Here is a 16,571-nt window from a genome sequence, read left to right on the forward strand (position 1 = left end):
TCTATCATCATAAGTGCATCTATCATCATAAATGTGCATCTATCCATGATAAAAGTGCATCTATCCGTGATAAAAGTGCATCTATCCATCATAAGTGCATCTATCTATCATAAAAGTGCATCTATCTGTGATAAAAGTGCATCTATCCGTGATAAAAGGGCATCTATCTATCATAAAAGTGCATCTATCCGTGATAAAAGTGCATCTGTCCATCATAAAAGTGCATCTGTCCATCATAAAAGTGCATCTGTCCATCATAAGTGCATCTATCATAAATGTGCATCTATCCATGATAAGTGCATCTATCCGTGATAAAAGTGCATCTGTCCATCATAAGTGCATCTATCTATCATAAAAGTGCATCTATCTGTGATAAAAGTGCATCTGTCCATCATAAGTGCATCTATCTATCATAAAAGTGCATCTATCCGTGATAAAAGTGCATCTATCCATCATAAGTGCATCTATTCATGATAAAAGTGCATCTATCCATCATAAAAGTGCGTCTATACATCATAAAAGTGCATCTATCTGTGATAAAAGTGCATCTATCTATCATAAAAGTGCATCTCTCCGTGATAAAAGTGCATCTATCCGTGATAAAAGTGCATCTATCCATCATAAAAGTGCATCTATCCATCATAAAAGTGCATCTATCCATCATAAAAGTGCATCTATCCATCATAAGTGCATCTATTCATGATAAAAGTGCATCTATCCGTCATAAAAGTGCATCTATCCATCATAAAAGTGCATCTATACATCATAAAAGTGCATCTATCCATCATAAGTGCATCTATCTGTGATAAAAGTGCATCTATCTGTGATAAAAGTGCATCTATCCATGATAAAAGTGCATCTATCCGTGATAAAAGTGCATCTATCCATCATAAAAGTGCATCTATCCATCATAAGTGCATCTATCTGTGATAAAAGTGCATCTATCCATGATAAAAGTGCATCTATCCATCATAAAAGTGCATCTATCCATCATAAGTGCATCTATCTGTGATAAAAGTGCATCTATCCATGATAAAAGTGCATCTATCCATGATAAAAGTGCATCTATCCATCATAAGTGCATCTATCTGTGATAAAAGTGCATCTATCCATCATAAGTGCATCTATCTGTGATAAAAGTGCATCTATCCATCATAAGTGCATCTATCTGTGATAAAAGTGCATCTATCCATCATAAAAGTGCATCTATCCATCATAAAAGTGCATCTATCCGTGATAAAAGTGCATCTGTCCATCATAAAAGTGCATCTATCCGTGATAAAAGTGCATCTGTCCATCATAAAAGTGCATCTGTCCATCATAAAAGTGCTAATTGCCATTTTTTGGGTGAACTATCCCTTTAATATTAGTTTTGCTGTGTCGATCAGGTCACATGTTCATCTTTGTGTGTGTGTTTCTCAGCCAGGACGGACTCTGGAGTTGTGTGTCGCTCGCTGGTGGGCGAGTCTCGGTGACGTCAACATTGATTATGTCATTTCCTTCCACGGGCTGGTGACATCACCCTCCCCTCTTCATATCGTGAGTCGCTTAGGCTTTCGTATTTCACAGCACCTTTCTGTTGATACTTTTATTCATCAAGGATGCGTTAAAATGATCAAAACTGACATTTATAGTGTTACAAAAGATGCTATTTCAAATAAATGCAACATTGTATTCATCAAAGAATCCTGAAAATAAAATGTATCAGTTCCCACAAAAATATGAACTGTTTTCAGCACTGATAATAATCATAAATGTGATTCTTCAAATCTTCATATTAGAGTGATTTCTGAAGGATCATGTGACACTGAAGACTGGAGTAATGATGCTGAACATTCAGCTTTGATCACAGGAATAAATTACACTTTACTATATATTCACATAGAGAACAGATGATTTACATTAGAATAATAATACACTGTTTTTACTGTATTTTTGATCAAATAAACGCAGCCTTGGTGAGTGTAAGAGACTTTCAAAACATAGTAAAATCCTGGTGCTAAAAGATCTAACTTTTAAAGCACCGTGTGTCAGATGTGTTGTTCATTACGGACTCTTGTTTGGTGTGTTCCTGTACATCTAGCACGCCTCTGAAGGGATTTCTAGTTTTGAGGTCCGTTCTCCATTGAGATATGAAGATGTTTCCCCAACAATCACCTTGAAGAACTGGGTTCAGCCCCTCAGGTATCTGCACACAACTCGCAGATGTTCATTACACTGGTGTTTTCTCCTCTATTGTGTCGTATATCCGAGTGAAACGCTTCTGGAACAAGAACAAATGTGGGCGGGGCTTGATTGTGTCTGTGGGGAATTGATTGGATGGTTGTGGTTTGCTATTGGCTGATGTCATGTGAGTGACAGGTTATAGCCCCGCCCTCGTCATCAGAGAAGAGAAGAGATGCTGCAAGAGGAACTGATTCTGATTCAAGATTACGAGGAACATTAATTTAACTCAATAATGATGATGTGCACCAATAAACGTTGATTACGTTAAAAAAATCAATAAACGTTAAAATGTTCTTCTTAAAGCATCTTGCTCTCCTGATCTAGTGTGCATCAGTTTACACACTCATGCTTGCTGTCAGAATGATGTTAAGTAATGCCCATAAATACAGTTTAACTGAGACATGAAGTGTTTTAGGTCGGAAACCACCTAAGCTAAAGCCTTCCTCTGGGCGATCTTCCAGTGAAATGCGTTTAAATACTGTACTTGTCTTCATTAAATATGCATGATGAACATCTCTGCTGTGTGTGTGTCTCCTCTATAGGCCTGTGAGCGCTAAAATCAAACCCCTCGGCCTCAGAGATGTGTTACCCAACAACCGACAGCTCTATGAGATCATCCTCACGTATAATTTCCATCAGGTGTGTTTTTACCTCTGCGTCCTTACATTATGACGAGTTATAGTTGTGTTGGTTGCCATAATGGTTGATTGATGTTGATGTTTCAGCCCAAGAGTGGCGAGGTGATGCCCAGCTGTCCACTGCTGTGCGAGTTATTATACGAGTCTGAGTTTGACAGTCAACTCTGGCTCCTGTTTGACCAGAACAAGAGGCTCATGGGATCTGGAGATGCCTACCCACACCAGGTAACCAGAACAACGCCAGCCTTCACCGCACGTCTCTTTAGCACAGTGTGATGGGGTGCGACGGATCTCAGTTGATCGTGATACGTAACGGATCAGCTCCCCACGGTTCGATTCGTGGATTATCTGCTAAATTTAACCATCATAGAGTGAAAGTTTATCATTTGGACGAGTTTTGTCTTGCCAATTTACACATTCAAACAATTTTAAACATGGAAGAAGAGGCGAATATCGGGACTCGCCCGTTATCTGTGCACACAGCCACACACACACACACACACACACACGTACACACGCACACACGCAGAGAGAGAGAGAGGCTCTAATTGATTACACTTTTGTGTTTCAGAGTTGTCTATAAATGTATATTCTCTCGGTTCTGTCATCAGTGAAGAGTTGAGGAAGAAACCGGGTGTTTTCGGTCTTAAAGTGACAGTGGCCTAATATTCCTGCTGTCGTCTGTGTCATTAATGTTAATAAAACAGCAAAATACAGCTTTAACAAAGACGAAACTATATTTAATTTCTGCAGTGAACAAAGTGTTGTTTTCCATTTAGGCTTAATTATTATTAATTGTTAACCTTTGTAACCTTGTTATTTAGTATTATCTCTGCTTGTAATTTGTGTATTTGTTCTTATTTTATTACTGACTGTTCACTTGTGTTTAATAATGTTTTAACTTTATCAGTTAGGCTAGTAGTTTTTAATGTGATATCTAAAAGCTTCCAAGTGCTCTTTTAGTAATAAATATAAAGCCCCATATATATATATATTGTTTTTTTTTTATGATACGAAAAATGATCCGATCCGTGGCTCAAAAGCCGTAATTGATCGTACCCGTGAGTGGTGAGACCCGTCTCTGAGATGTGTTTGGTTCCCTCAGTACTCCCTGAAGCTGGAGAAGGGCGACTACACGGTGCGTCTGCAGGTGCGTCACGAGCAGCAGAGCGAGCTCGAGCGTCTGAAGGACCTGCCGTTCCTCGTCTCGCACCGGCTCTCCAACACACTCTCGCTGGACGTCTATGAGACACACCGGGCCGCCATGATGGCCAAGAAGAAGTCCAACTCCGTCACGCTGAGCCCCGGCGCCGCTCAGCCCTTCTACATCACCGCTCTGCCTGACGACAAGTGAGTGAGGTCATCTTAAAGGGGTCATCGGATGCTAAATTCACTTTAATATGGTGTTTGCGTATAAATGTGTGTTTGCAGTGTGTGGACACAACCACCATACAATGAGAAAAATCCATTCGCTCCTTTTTTTAATCCTCAAAAAGTCTAAACACTCAATAATCAAGCCGTTTGGATTTCCTGCACAATATGATGTCATATTGCTCATGCTCCGCCCACGACCACTGATGGACTGTCCCGTATTAGCATATTTCCCGTTAGAGTTGTCAAAAAGTACCGACTTTGACCAGTTGGTACTGAAATTTTAAAAATGCGATGCTTTGAGCGCTGTTGAGCGGAATCGTGATCACCTCTGATTGCCTATTGTACTCGCGCTCACTGGATTTGTCTGTGATTGGCTACAATGATCAACGCACTGGAGCGTTTGAGAGCACACAGAAGTGTTTTAAAAGACGGGTGTCCTGCTTTCAAACGCTCGTGTGTGTATCTGTGCAAGCGCTCGGTGAAGATCCTCATTGATGCGTATTTACAACATGTTTTTGAAGCGCTGATCATTGTAGCCAATCACAGACATTTCTGATGAGCGCGTTAGTACAATAGGAGGTAAAAGGGTGTTGTTTTACACAACCATTGAGGAATTTTAACCAAAGTATGTTACAAACTTTACATGAAGACCCTAAAGAATCATACCAACTTGTGGAAAATAAGCATCCGATGACCCCTTTAAAGGCACTGTATGTAACTCTTTTTACTCTACTAAAGCTTAGAAATATCATATGTTTGCAGATATTTAGGAAAAATGCTAAGTTCACATCCTCGTTTCTCTGATTAACACTTCTACAGCCAGTTATTTTACTTTGAAATGTGCGTTCCGTGTTTGTCAGTCGGTTTTGTTTTGGTCTGTTTGACTCCGCCCACTGCCAGTGCAGCCAATAGTATTTCAGCGACACCCCGGGGTGCCAGTTAGCAGGAAACTCAGCGTATTGTAGCCTTGTAAACAAGCAAACAAACTGGGTCAGAGATTGCAGATCCACACAACCTAGAAAGCCTTGATATCCATCTAAAAATCTCTATGAACGAGAGCATATTAAAACGTGGATAAATCAACTCAGCTTACAGTCTGTAAGTCTCCTCAGCTTTCGTTGTCAATTGCGCTCACTCCTGTTGAGAGGCCTCAATCTGGCAACCCGCGTGAGCATCGAGTCTGAGGAGGCGGGGAAACCACGATCTCTGATATTTTGAATTTGGACTGCAGTACCAATTTCGACCACTAGCTGTCATTCTTACAGACTGCACCTTTAAGTTTACCTGTGCATCTCCAGTGACGCTTTCAAAAATCATACTCGGGTGAATTCACCTCTGACCGCATTGGTTGCCGCCTAAGAGTAGTTATTCTGACTGCTTAAGAATTATAGTTGCCTGACCGCAATCTATAACCCCACCTAAGAGTCTCACACTGAGTCGAACGACGTCTCGTTCCCTTTTGAACACTATCACTTGGGAATAAGGTCTCCAGTGCTCCGCTAACCTGTTGCACAGCATTAACTAAACAGACTCCAGACATTACCTTCGAACATGCTTTAATCACGGCTGGAGGATCTCAGAGAGAATCCCACCAGCAAAAAGAATACAACAGTTTTTATAGAATAGAAGCATGGCAAAAGTGACATGATGCATTACATAATTTCCCTACAACTTGATTGGTTCTTCATATGCAAACCATTCTGTTACTAGGTAGAAGCAAACTCTGTTTTCTTGAGTTTATAAATTTAGATATCTCTCTAGTTTAATTTCCCCTTTTGTTATATTCAGACATGATTCACTAACATACAGACACTGCCTGAGTGTTTTAGACCAAAAGGTTTGGAAACATTTAGGATTCAGAAGCATATGAATGTTATTCCTTCAAGAAAATCAAATGTTAGTTTTGATTAATTTAAAAAATCCATCAGAGGATGCAGATGCTTGCGTTTGTGTTTCAGGATCCCTAAAGGTGCCGGTCCGGGCGGATACATCACCGGCTCTCTGGTTCTGCCCAAGAGTGAGTTCGGCAAAAAAGCAGTGAGTCTTCAAACACGACGTTCATTCTAGATCTGCATGCTGGCGCTCGGCTCTCATCCGCCCGTCTGTGTTTTCTCATTAGGGGTGTGCGATACAGAAAATGATAACTCCGTATTTTGGGGGATTTTGTTGGTAACAATAATTAAATGATATTTCGCGGAGTGTGTTTGTGTGCTGGTTTATGTAAGGTGCTGCGAGCGAATCACTCCGCAGAAGTAGCAGTGCTTCACTTCTGAGAATATAGTTCCCAGTATGTATATCAAATGTGATTTACAAATCACAACATGTAAATAGGAAAATGTTGGCGTTATTTTGTCTCTTATTGGGAGCAGTATGCTAGCTGGAGCCATTTACCTCTAGTCTTTGTGCTAAGCTAGGCTAGCGGTGGGTGCGGCAGACAGTTACAGCACATTAAATGATATTTTGCGGAGTGTTGTTTGTGTGCTGGTTTATGTAAGCTTGTTTCCGCCACGGAATAAAAAATAAAAAAGGTAATTGTGACTTTATATCTCACTTTTTATCAGAATTGTGTGATATAAAGTTGCAATTGTGTGTTATAAAGTCAGAATTGCGTGTTATAAAGTCTATATAATGGACTTATATATCTATAAATCAATTATTAAGACTTAAATAAGCTGTATTATAAGTCAATTATACTGTTATATAGTTATAACACACAATTGTGACTTTATAACTCGCAATTGTGAGCTTATATCACACAAATGTGACTATCATATAGAAGTATGACTAAAACCTAAAACCATATATTTATTTTTAGAGTCATTCTCACTTCATTCAACTAGACTACATCACACAGCCAAAGCATGGGCTCGCAATGTTTGTTTCGCTTTTACATGAGTGACATACTCACTGTCAGCGTCCAGATCAATAAATTGATATTTTGGTAGATGATGCGTATCACACACCCCTACTCACGTGTGTTCAATATTTGACCAGTAATTGATTTCTGTCCTGATTTCACGGCTGGTGGCGGGTGTGCTTCACAATGACTCAATGTCTTCACATATAATCGAAACAGCAACTTGTCATACAAGAGCATGTCTTTCACATGTGCTGGTTTTTCACTATCATGGTGCTGGTTCCCGATAGACTATACGACACAGGTATGTCATTCAAGATTTGAGTTTACAATATTTACATCTGTGCATTTGCCATGTTTTAATCCAGAACGAATTCAAATGCTTTACTAGTCCAGCCCTAAACTTTACTTTAATCTTCTATTATTACTGTAAAGCTGCTTTGAAACAATCTGTATTGTTAAAAGCGCTGTATAAATTATGAAGGTGAATTGACTAAACGCATCAGCTGAACACCAGCACCATTTCAGTGATGAATAATCTGCTTCTGGGCTCGTCTCACTGTCCTGATCGTCTCACTGTCCTGATCGTCTCACTGTCCTGATCATGTCACTGTCCTGTATATGATCATCCTGTCATTATCAACTGAACTGCTGCACTTTCAGTGAATCATGATGATGTGAAGGAGTAGAGAGCAGAGGATAGAGAGGACAGAGAGCGTGTGTGTGTGTGTGTGTGTGTGTGTGTGTGTGTGTGTGTGTGTGTGTGTGTGTGTGCGTGCTTCTCTCTCTGATGTGTGTTATTCTGACCAGCAGGGACAAGCATCAGCCAAACGACAAGGAAAATTTAAAAAGGTACTGAACGGGTAGAGATTTGACAGAACCTTGTAATATCACATAATGAGAAGCTGCAGGGGCTCAATTAAACGATCCATTTAAAGGGGTTGTTCATGTTAAAATTAAGTCATCATTTACTCACCCTCAATGCCGTACACCCTTCTTTCTTTTGCGGATCACAAAAGGAGAATTTAAACTGTGATTAAATTATATAGAAAGTGATCAAAGAACGCTCCCTTTACAATCGCTGGAGCTGTCAATCAAACGGCTCGAGTTTATCTGGACTCGGGACAAAACTCACGTTATAATCAACGAATCTCTTATTCACATCGTGTTTGCACTGTTTGTTATGATGAAAGGATTCGTTAGTGTGCAGAAAGCGAGTTGCAATGATGAGATCACTGCATTCATGCGCTCGACATGTCTGGGATCATGCTCATCACTGCAACCTTTCATACCACGATCTAAATATAATGCTATAATCAACACAATCACCATTAGTTAACCTTGAGAACTGTAATAGTTACACTTCTGATGTAAAAAACATACTAACATTATAAGTGCACCCCAGGAAACATGATAAAGCAATGCAGTTCATGACTCCTTTCATATTTTGATATTTTGTAAGAATTTTTTTTTTTTTTTACGCATTTTCTCTATGTATAAAAATATTTCAAGCATGTTCCCTAAGAATGAATTGCATTTGGTAATAGTGTTGATTATTTGCAATATTTGCATGCACTGTATTGTTTTAGCTCTTGTTTAGCACATGATGGGATTTGCTGAAAAACAAACTGAAACCTAATGTATTATTAAATGAAAATCCTGCTGTTGATCTTCTGCGCTTGACTGCATTCATGAGACTCAGACTCGCACAGAAAAACACATTTTATTATCATTAAATAATTAATCATCAATAATCAATATCGTAAACCCCCAGAACATGTGGAACATACGAGACACGTCTTTTTTAAAAGTCGATATTCACTGCCATTATAACGTTTTTTTTTTTTTTTTTTTTTGTGGTCCGAAAAAAAAGAAAGAATGGCATACGTACAGCATTAGAACAACAGCAGGGTGAGTAAATGATGACTTTATTTCCATTTTTAGGCTGAACTATCCCTTTAAAGGCAGTATTCACACACACTAGTGCTGGGCAGTTTGACCAATATCTTGTATCACTGGAAATCCAACAGTAAGATGCTTTCTATATGCGATAATCATGTGTTAGTTGTTCTTATACTATTCGCTTGATTTATACTACATTTTACTCTAAAAACATGGTAAAAATCAGCTTTTTTTTATTGAGTGATACATGTATTTCCCTTTAACTCTTAAATGTCAACTAAATCAAACCTGACTTTATCCAATGTTAATATTTCTGTTCTGGAACTGTATGCAAATTGGTGCATATTTAATTAGTTAATGCCTCATTTGCATATTTAAACATAACACTTAACACACTTGCAATACAAAACAGTTGCCTTAATGTACTGCGATTAATCAACGACGGAATATCCGATAGTTTTTACTCTGTTCTCCTGTGGTGTCTTGCCTTAATTTAACTATTTGATACTTTTTATTTAATTTTTAACTTGATAAACTCAAATCAAAAGATTCAAAAGAATTAATCACATTTATTTCGCGCGTCTTCATCGCTCTCACACGTAAACAATTTAAACACGTCCTGCTGCTGTAACGTCATTGGTTGGTATTTCATACCCGAGTCTGCGTTTCTCACGATTATGTTAGTGTTAGTCAGTCGCATTCACATGAACAGATGGATTTGTGGGTAATGTGATTGACATCTGTGCTCTCGTTCTCACGCAGGACATCGTGCCGATCTTTTACCACCTGGTTCCTGCTCCCAACAAAACCAAGAATGGCAAAGAGAAGGAGAAGGATGCGGAGAAGGAGAAGGACGTGAAGGACGAGTTCAGCGAAGCGCTGCGAGACCTGAAGATCCAGTGGATGACCAAGTCAGTCTTCACTCGTTAACTCTGTGTTTTCATCTGTTAACGACTCAGGAATCACCAGGGCTTTTTAATTCAAATGTCCTTTAGTTTATATCATAATTCAGTCGACCTCTCAGATCACCTGCGCTTTATTCTCAGTGTGGAGAGTGGGTTGCCAGATTGACAAGATTACATAAAACACCGGGCAGAAAATGTATAATTTTAATATCCCCCTGTAGTCAATTATTTTATCCCTTAAAACTCATCTTTGATCACCAAAATGACATATTTGAATGTTTTTTCCCTTGAAAATTGCCTTAAAATATCTTGAATGTAACTCGACACCCTTGCCTCATTTAGTATGTGCGGTTCTATGAATATGCAAATGAGCCCCGCCTCCACTCACTCACTCAGCTCAGAGATCCACTGGTTGACGATCACACGTTGATCTGATTGGTTACAAGGTAGTTTGTGACGTCAGAAACACCAGCGATTTCAAAGCGTGTTTTTGAGACTGTCTTTGGTTCACTGCAGTTTTAAGGAGGAAATACTCAGCAATGCTGTCGACTTATGAATTTACACATGGTTTGTCTTAAAGCAGATTAAAAACACCACATAGACACATAAACAACATTAAAAGCTGGATTTACACCACAGGGGGACTTTAAAAAGCTCTGATTGGAGGATTTAAACTCTTGAGATCTGGCAACCGCACACGTGAAAGCTCGAAGTGGCTTGTTAAAAACATGTATAATATTTTTTTTTTTAGAGAGAAATAATGTTTAAACTACACTTTAGTTTTGTCTGTTTTTCGTCTGCAATATTGCATGTTGATATAGCCACAGTTAGTGTTTAATGATGTCCGGGAGCAGAGGTCATCACAGGTCATGGTTTTCATTGAGGAGGTTAACCCTGTGTGTTCAGGTTGGACAGTGGTTCGCTGTACGAGGAGCTGAAGGAGGCGTTTCCCACACATCTCCCACTGCACGTCCAGAGACTCCATCAGCTCGACTCCGAGAAGGTACCGGTCAGATCAGACACCATCTACCTGGAATTGACCCTTTGCAGGGAGTTTGATTGACAGGCGAACTGACCAATCATAATCCGCCATCTGCCGAATCCACCATTTTTGTCCGACAAAGCAGTCAGGAGAGTTAGTAGATTAACGTTGGAGGATTTGAACATGAGTGTACTGACGTCTTTCCGCGGTTAAAACAACATACCTTCTGATGTTCATTCATGTTTATTTGATGCTATAAATGAACTAGAAGGAAGAGATGATCGGTTCACGAGCAGATTATGATTATGATTGGTCAGATCGCCTGTCAATCAAACTCCCTGCAAAGGGTCAATTGTATTCAGAGTATAAAAGAAAGTCAGTATAAACTAAGAGGAATGTATATGTTTAAAAAATTAAGGGCAAGAACTAATGCAAAAAATAAATGTATATCTGTTAAAGGGGTAAACGTATGGAATCATTAAGATAAGGAATTAAAATTGTGTTCTTTACTCTGTAAATTCAAGAAAATGTTTAAAATAGGGCTGGCAACGTTAACACAATTAACCCAGCATCCGTTAATTTTTGTCCTCCTTTAGCTAGCGTTACATTATATGATCCTGCTCTTATAAATGCTTTTAAACCATTCAAGCTCAACAAGACAAAAGAGAACGCGCTGCCTGTGAATGTCCTGTTTAAACACACACATGCACACACACTACACACACACATTAATTTGGAGATTAACTGTGAAATTATTACATTATAAACCAATAAAAATGTAAGTGTTATTAAAATCACAGAAATATTTGTGATTAATAGTTAATTTTTTTAAATTGATTGACAGCACTAGTTTAAAAACAAGGTGATACATAATTATATAACTCGATATGAATAGTTTGTGTATGTCATATGTGAACTATTGTAATAATAACTGATATGTGTACCTATTGTAATCATGCATGTACATTTTGGAAATTGTCTTACGTAACGGTTTGTTTATTTTGTATGAATCAAATCCAGAGAGGAAAGTGACGCTCATTAAATAATGATGTATAAAGGGAAGGGCGTAATAAGCATGGGCTTTTTTCAGTTATTATGCATATCATTTTTTTGGTTTCACATTATTTTGATGGTCCCTTTAACACATTCTGAAGATTATAAGTAACTTTGCACCTGTATAGCTAAGTCTCATTAGAGTGTTAGTAGAGTATTAGTAAACTGGTAGGGTTAGAATAAGTTGACATGTGGTTGCAAAGTTACTTAAAGTCAACAGAATGTTCAAAAGGGACCATCAAAATAAAGTGTTACCAATTTCTTTTTTTTCTTTACTATGGAGAATTATCTGTGAGGGCCGAAATACATTTTTGTTGAATTGAATCTGACCCGTCGCTCGTTCTCAAACCCGCCTGACGACTCCCTCTGTCTCATGCAGGAGCGATTGAAGCGTCTGGGAGAGATCGCGGCGGCGGCCGATACGGTGATGTCACACATCGACTCGACAGCGCTGGCTGTTTACCTTAGCATGAAGACGGACCCGCGGCCGGATGCTGTCGCTATCAAGAGGTACAGAGCCACCGTTCATGCCTGCAGCACTGCATTCTGGGCCAAAACCAAGCTGGAACCTTCCTGTCTCTCTCTTCAATCCAACACTGAGTGACTTAAACTGCAGTTCATCCACTGGCCACTAGAGGCCAGCTGCAGAAGAGACTCAATCCCATAGACCCCCATGTTAAAATATCCAACTTTATAGCAGAAAAACACATGTTTACAGTCTGGTGCAAAGTGTTTTGGTCTATATAGCTAATGTTGCCCTTCATGATGACTGTGAGGGGGTGAATATTTTTATAACTCATCAGTTTAAATTATATTAAGCCTTAAAGTTCTGCATAATTAAGGGCGTGGCCACTTGAGTGACAGGTGGATTGCCGCTGATTTCACTAGTAGTCGTTTTGTCTGCTGTCTGTTAGCGTCACGTCACCTCAGCTAATCCGCCTCGCTGCACATTTACGTTTATCCGGGAGTGACGCGCGGCCAAGATGGCGACGGCTGGCTCCGCCCACTTTGGGTTTCAAAAACGCTCTTACGAGTGACGTCACACACACTACGAACATATTTTTTACAGTCTATGGCCAAAACACACAGGCTGCATGATTTCATGGAAAAGTCAAATTGCAAATATTTTGTCTTATACTGTGATTGCAATTAAATAAATAAAAATTATTATTGAAAAAAAAGTTGTTAAAGAAGTTTTAATGGTGTCAATGGAATGTCAATGGATTGTTAATGGAGTTAAATGGGTTTTAATTATGGTAATGGAGTGTCAATGTGTTATTAATGGTGTGTTACTGGCGTGTGTGTCCTGCAGTGACATGGAGAAGCAGAAGGCGTCTCTGCTGGACGCGCTGTGCCGGAAGGGCTGTGCTCTGGCCGATCAGCTGATGGAGCCGGTGGATCAGGACGGGGCCAGCGCTGGAGAAGTGGGCGGGTCTGAGGACGGGCCGGGGGGCGTGGCCAAAGCTTTGACTGACACCTTCTGGGAGGTGCAGAAGTGGGCGGAGCTCACCGACTCTAAGGTACGCTGCTCAGGACTGACTCCTTAATTTAATATTCAACAATATTATTGATCTCCTGCATTGACAGCATTATATGAGAACTGAACTGAGCTGGACGATGACATCACTGTTTACTCCAGAGTGGATATATATATATAAATAAACTAAATTAATAACTTTTTTACAACAGAAATGAACCATCACTGAACTTACTTAAGCTGGACTGTGATGCTATTTTCTTCTGGAAACAAACTCTGTTGCATTATTCTCCTGTTATCTCAGTAAAGCTGCTCCGAAACACTCTGTGTTGTAAAAAGCGCTGTATAAATGATTTGATTTGACTTCTGATTCGATATCTGCTGTTTTCTTTAACGCAATGATTTCCTGTCTGCAGGTTTTAACATTTTCCTACAAACACGCGCTAGCAAACAAAATGTACGCGAGGGCCTTGAAGTACGCGACTAAGATCGTTGAGGACAAACCCAGCAAAGAGAACTGGAAGAACTGCACACAGGTGAGCGCCGTCTGAACTAGGCTCGATTTATTGTTCACAAATACAGTAAAAACAGTGAAATATTATTGTAATGTAAATCATCAGGGCCCGTATTCATAAAGAATCTTAATGCAAAGAGTAGCTCCTAGTGACAAAATTCTAAGAAAATTCTTAGAAATGTGGGCGTTTACTCTTAAATTTAAAGAAAAAATCCTAGTAAAGAAAAAAGTAATTCAGAAAGCATCTTAACCCTTAAAAGAGGTCTTAAGGTCAAAATTGTTAGGAGCACGGACGAGGACTTTTAAGAGGCTTAAGAGTTTCTTTAGCAGAGAAAATGGCAGAAAGACGAAGAAGGAGAAGAAATGTGTTGCAGACAATGGATGACAGTGAGTTAATAAGACACTATAGATTAGATCATGCAGGGATCATGTTTGTGACAGATCTTTTTAGAGACACGCTAATATCTCCAACACAGCGCAGAAATGCCATAGCGCCCGAAATGAAAGTAATCACTACATTACGATATTTGGCAACTGGGAAAATTCCATGTTTGATACATTAAAACCAACATTCAAACCACCATTTAAATAGACATGCCAGCAATCAGTGTAATTAGAAAGAGTGGAACAATTTTTATCATTCTAAGCCAAGCAAATACCTTATAGGAAATCAACAGCATGGTTAATAAAATAAGGATTTATATATATAATGTGTGTGTGTAAGAACGGTCAAATAGGAAAAATTACGCATGTAATTTCAAAGTGAAGGCTTAGAATAGACCCTATACTTAAAATCACTTTTTTCCCCTTCTTGGACAACCAACCAATCACAGTCTTCAAAAGATTGTGTCATACATAGCAACGGGGTCAACTCCGCCTTCTTACTAAGATAAAAGTTTTTGTCTTTTCCTTACTCAGAGTTGCTCTCAGATCAGTCCCGAATTGCTCTTAAGCTAAGACTCCTACGTAAAAGTTTTTAAGCTAAATTAAGAGTTTTCTGAGAGGATTCTTAGAATCTTTATGAATACGGGCCCTGTTCTCTATGTGAATATATAGTAAAGTGTAATGTATTCCTGTGATCAAAGCTGAATTTACAGCATCATTACTCCAGTCTTCAGTCACACGATCCTTCAGAAATCACTCTAATATGATGATTTGATGCTCAAGAAACATTTCCAAAAGCATTTGTTTCAAATGGAATCTTTTGTAACATTATAAATGTCACTTTTGATCAAATTAATGCGTCCTAGGTGAATAAAAGTATTAATTTCTTAAAAAAAAAAACACTGTTTGATCACATTTGTAGCTGTAAATATAGCATGTAAATGTTATTCTGGTGTAAATCTGACGAGTTATTGACGAGTTATTGACAATGATGAGTTATTGACGAGGTGAGTTAATCGTACTGATGAGTTGAGGATGAGTGAGTTAACGACGAGTGAGTTAACGATGAGTTGACGACAAGTGAGTTGACGACGAGTGAGTTAACGATGAGTTGAGGACGAAGTGAGTTAACGATGAGTTGAGGACGAGTGAGTTAACGATGAGTTGAGGACGAGTGAGTTAACGATGAGTTGAGGACGAGTGAGTTAACGATGAGTTGAGGACGAGTGAGTTAACGATGAGTTGAGGACGAAGTGAGTTAACGATGAGTTGAGGACGAGTGAGTTAACGATGAGTTGAGGACGAGTGCGTTAACGATGAGTTGAGGACGAGTGAGTTAACGATGAGTTGACGATGAGTGAGTTAACGATGAGTTGACGATGAGTGAGTTGAGGATGAGTGAGTTAACGATGAGTTGAGGATGAGTGAGTTAACGGTGAGTTGAGGATGAGTGAGTTAACGATGAGTTGAGGACGAGTGCGTTAACGATGAGTTGAGGACGAGTGAGTTAACGATGAGTTGAGGATGAGTGAGTTAACGGTGAGTTGAGGATGAGTGAGTTAACGACAAGTTGAGGATGAGTGAGTTAACGATGAGTTGAGGATGAGTGAGTTAACGATGAGTTGAGGATGAGTTTTTGAAAATCTTTTGTATTTGTAAATCTGACGAGTTATTGACGAGTTATTGACAATGATGAGTTATTGACGAGGTGAGTTAATGGTGAGTTAATGGTACTGATGAGTTGAGGATGAGTGAGTTAACGACGAGTGAGTTGATGAGTTGACGACGAGTGGACGACGAGTGAGTTAACGATGAGTTGAGGACGAGTGAGTTAACGATGAGTTGAGGACGAGTGAGTTAACGATGAGTTGAGGACGAGTGAGTTAACGATGAGTTGAGGACGAGTGAGTTGAGGACGAGTGAGTTAACGATGAGTTGAGGACGAGTGAGTTAACGATGAGTTGAGGACGAGTGAGTTGAGGACGAGTGAGTTAACGATGAGTTGAGGACGAGTGAGTTAACAATGAGTTGAGGATGAGTGAGTTAACGATGAGTTGAGGATGAGTGAGTTAACAGTGAGTTGAGGATGAGTGAGTTAACGATGAGTTGAGGATGAGTTATTGACGAGTTGAGGATGAGTGAGTTAACAATGAGTGAGTTAACGATGAGTTGAGGATGAGTTATTGACGAGTTGAGGATGAGTGAGTTAACGATTAGTTGTGGATGAGTGAGTTGACGATGAGTTATTGACGATGAGTT

General features: G+C 39.3%; 1 protein-coding gene across 3 annotated transcripts in view; it reads left to right on the forward strand.

The window, feature by feature from the left end:
• The window catches only part of tpp2 (tripeptidyl peptidase 2), a 32,904-nt gene that overhangs the window by 15,061 nt on the left and 1,272 nt on the right, over positions 1 to 16,571 (forward strand). The window contains exons 17-28 of one of the 3 annotated variants that reach the window (XM_081361988.1): positions 1,423 to 1,539; positions 2,084 to 2,184; positions 2,769 to 2,865; positions 2,952 to 3,089; positions 3,970 to 4,214; positions 6,197 to 6,275; positions 7,909 to 7,947; positions 9,760 to 9,908; positions 10,809 to 10,905; positions 12,317 to 12,447; positions 13,250 to 13,457; positions 13,831 to 13,950. In XM_081361988.1, the coding sequence (XP_081218114.1) occupies positions 1,423 to 1,539; positions 2,084 to 2,184; positions 2,769 to 2,865; positions 2,952 to 3,089; positions 3,970 to 4,214; positions 6,197 to 6,275; positions 7,909 to 7,947; positions 9,760 to 9,908; positions 10,809 to 10,905; positions 12,317 to 12,447; positions 13,250 to 13,457; positions 13,831 to 13,950 (1,521 nt within the window). Of the gene's footprint in view, positions 1 to 1,422; positions 1,540 to 2,083; positions 2,185 to 2,768; positions 2,866 to 2,951; positions 3,090 to 3,969; positions 4,215 to 6,196; positions 6,276 to 7,905; positions 7,948 to 9,759; positions 9,909 to 10,808; positions 10,906 to 12,316; positions 12,448 to 13,249; positions 13,458 to 13,830; positions 13,951 to 16,571 lie in introns of all 3 variants that reach the window. The other 2 variants (XM_081361990.1, XM_081361989.1) reach the window with 2 other exon arrangements.

Source organism: Scardinius erythrophthalmus, assembly GCF_964197995.2.
Source record: "Scardinius erythrophthalmus genome assembly, chromosome: 3".
Classification (NCBI taxonomy): Eukaryota; Metazoa; Chordata; class Actinopteri; order Cypriniformes; family Leuciscidae; genus Scardinius; species Scardinius erythrophthalmus.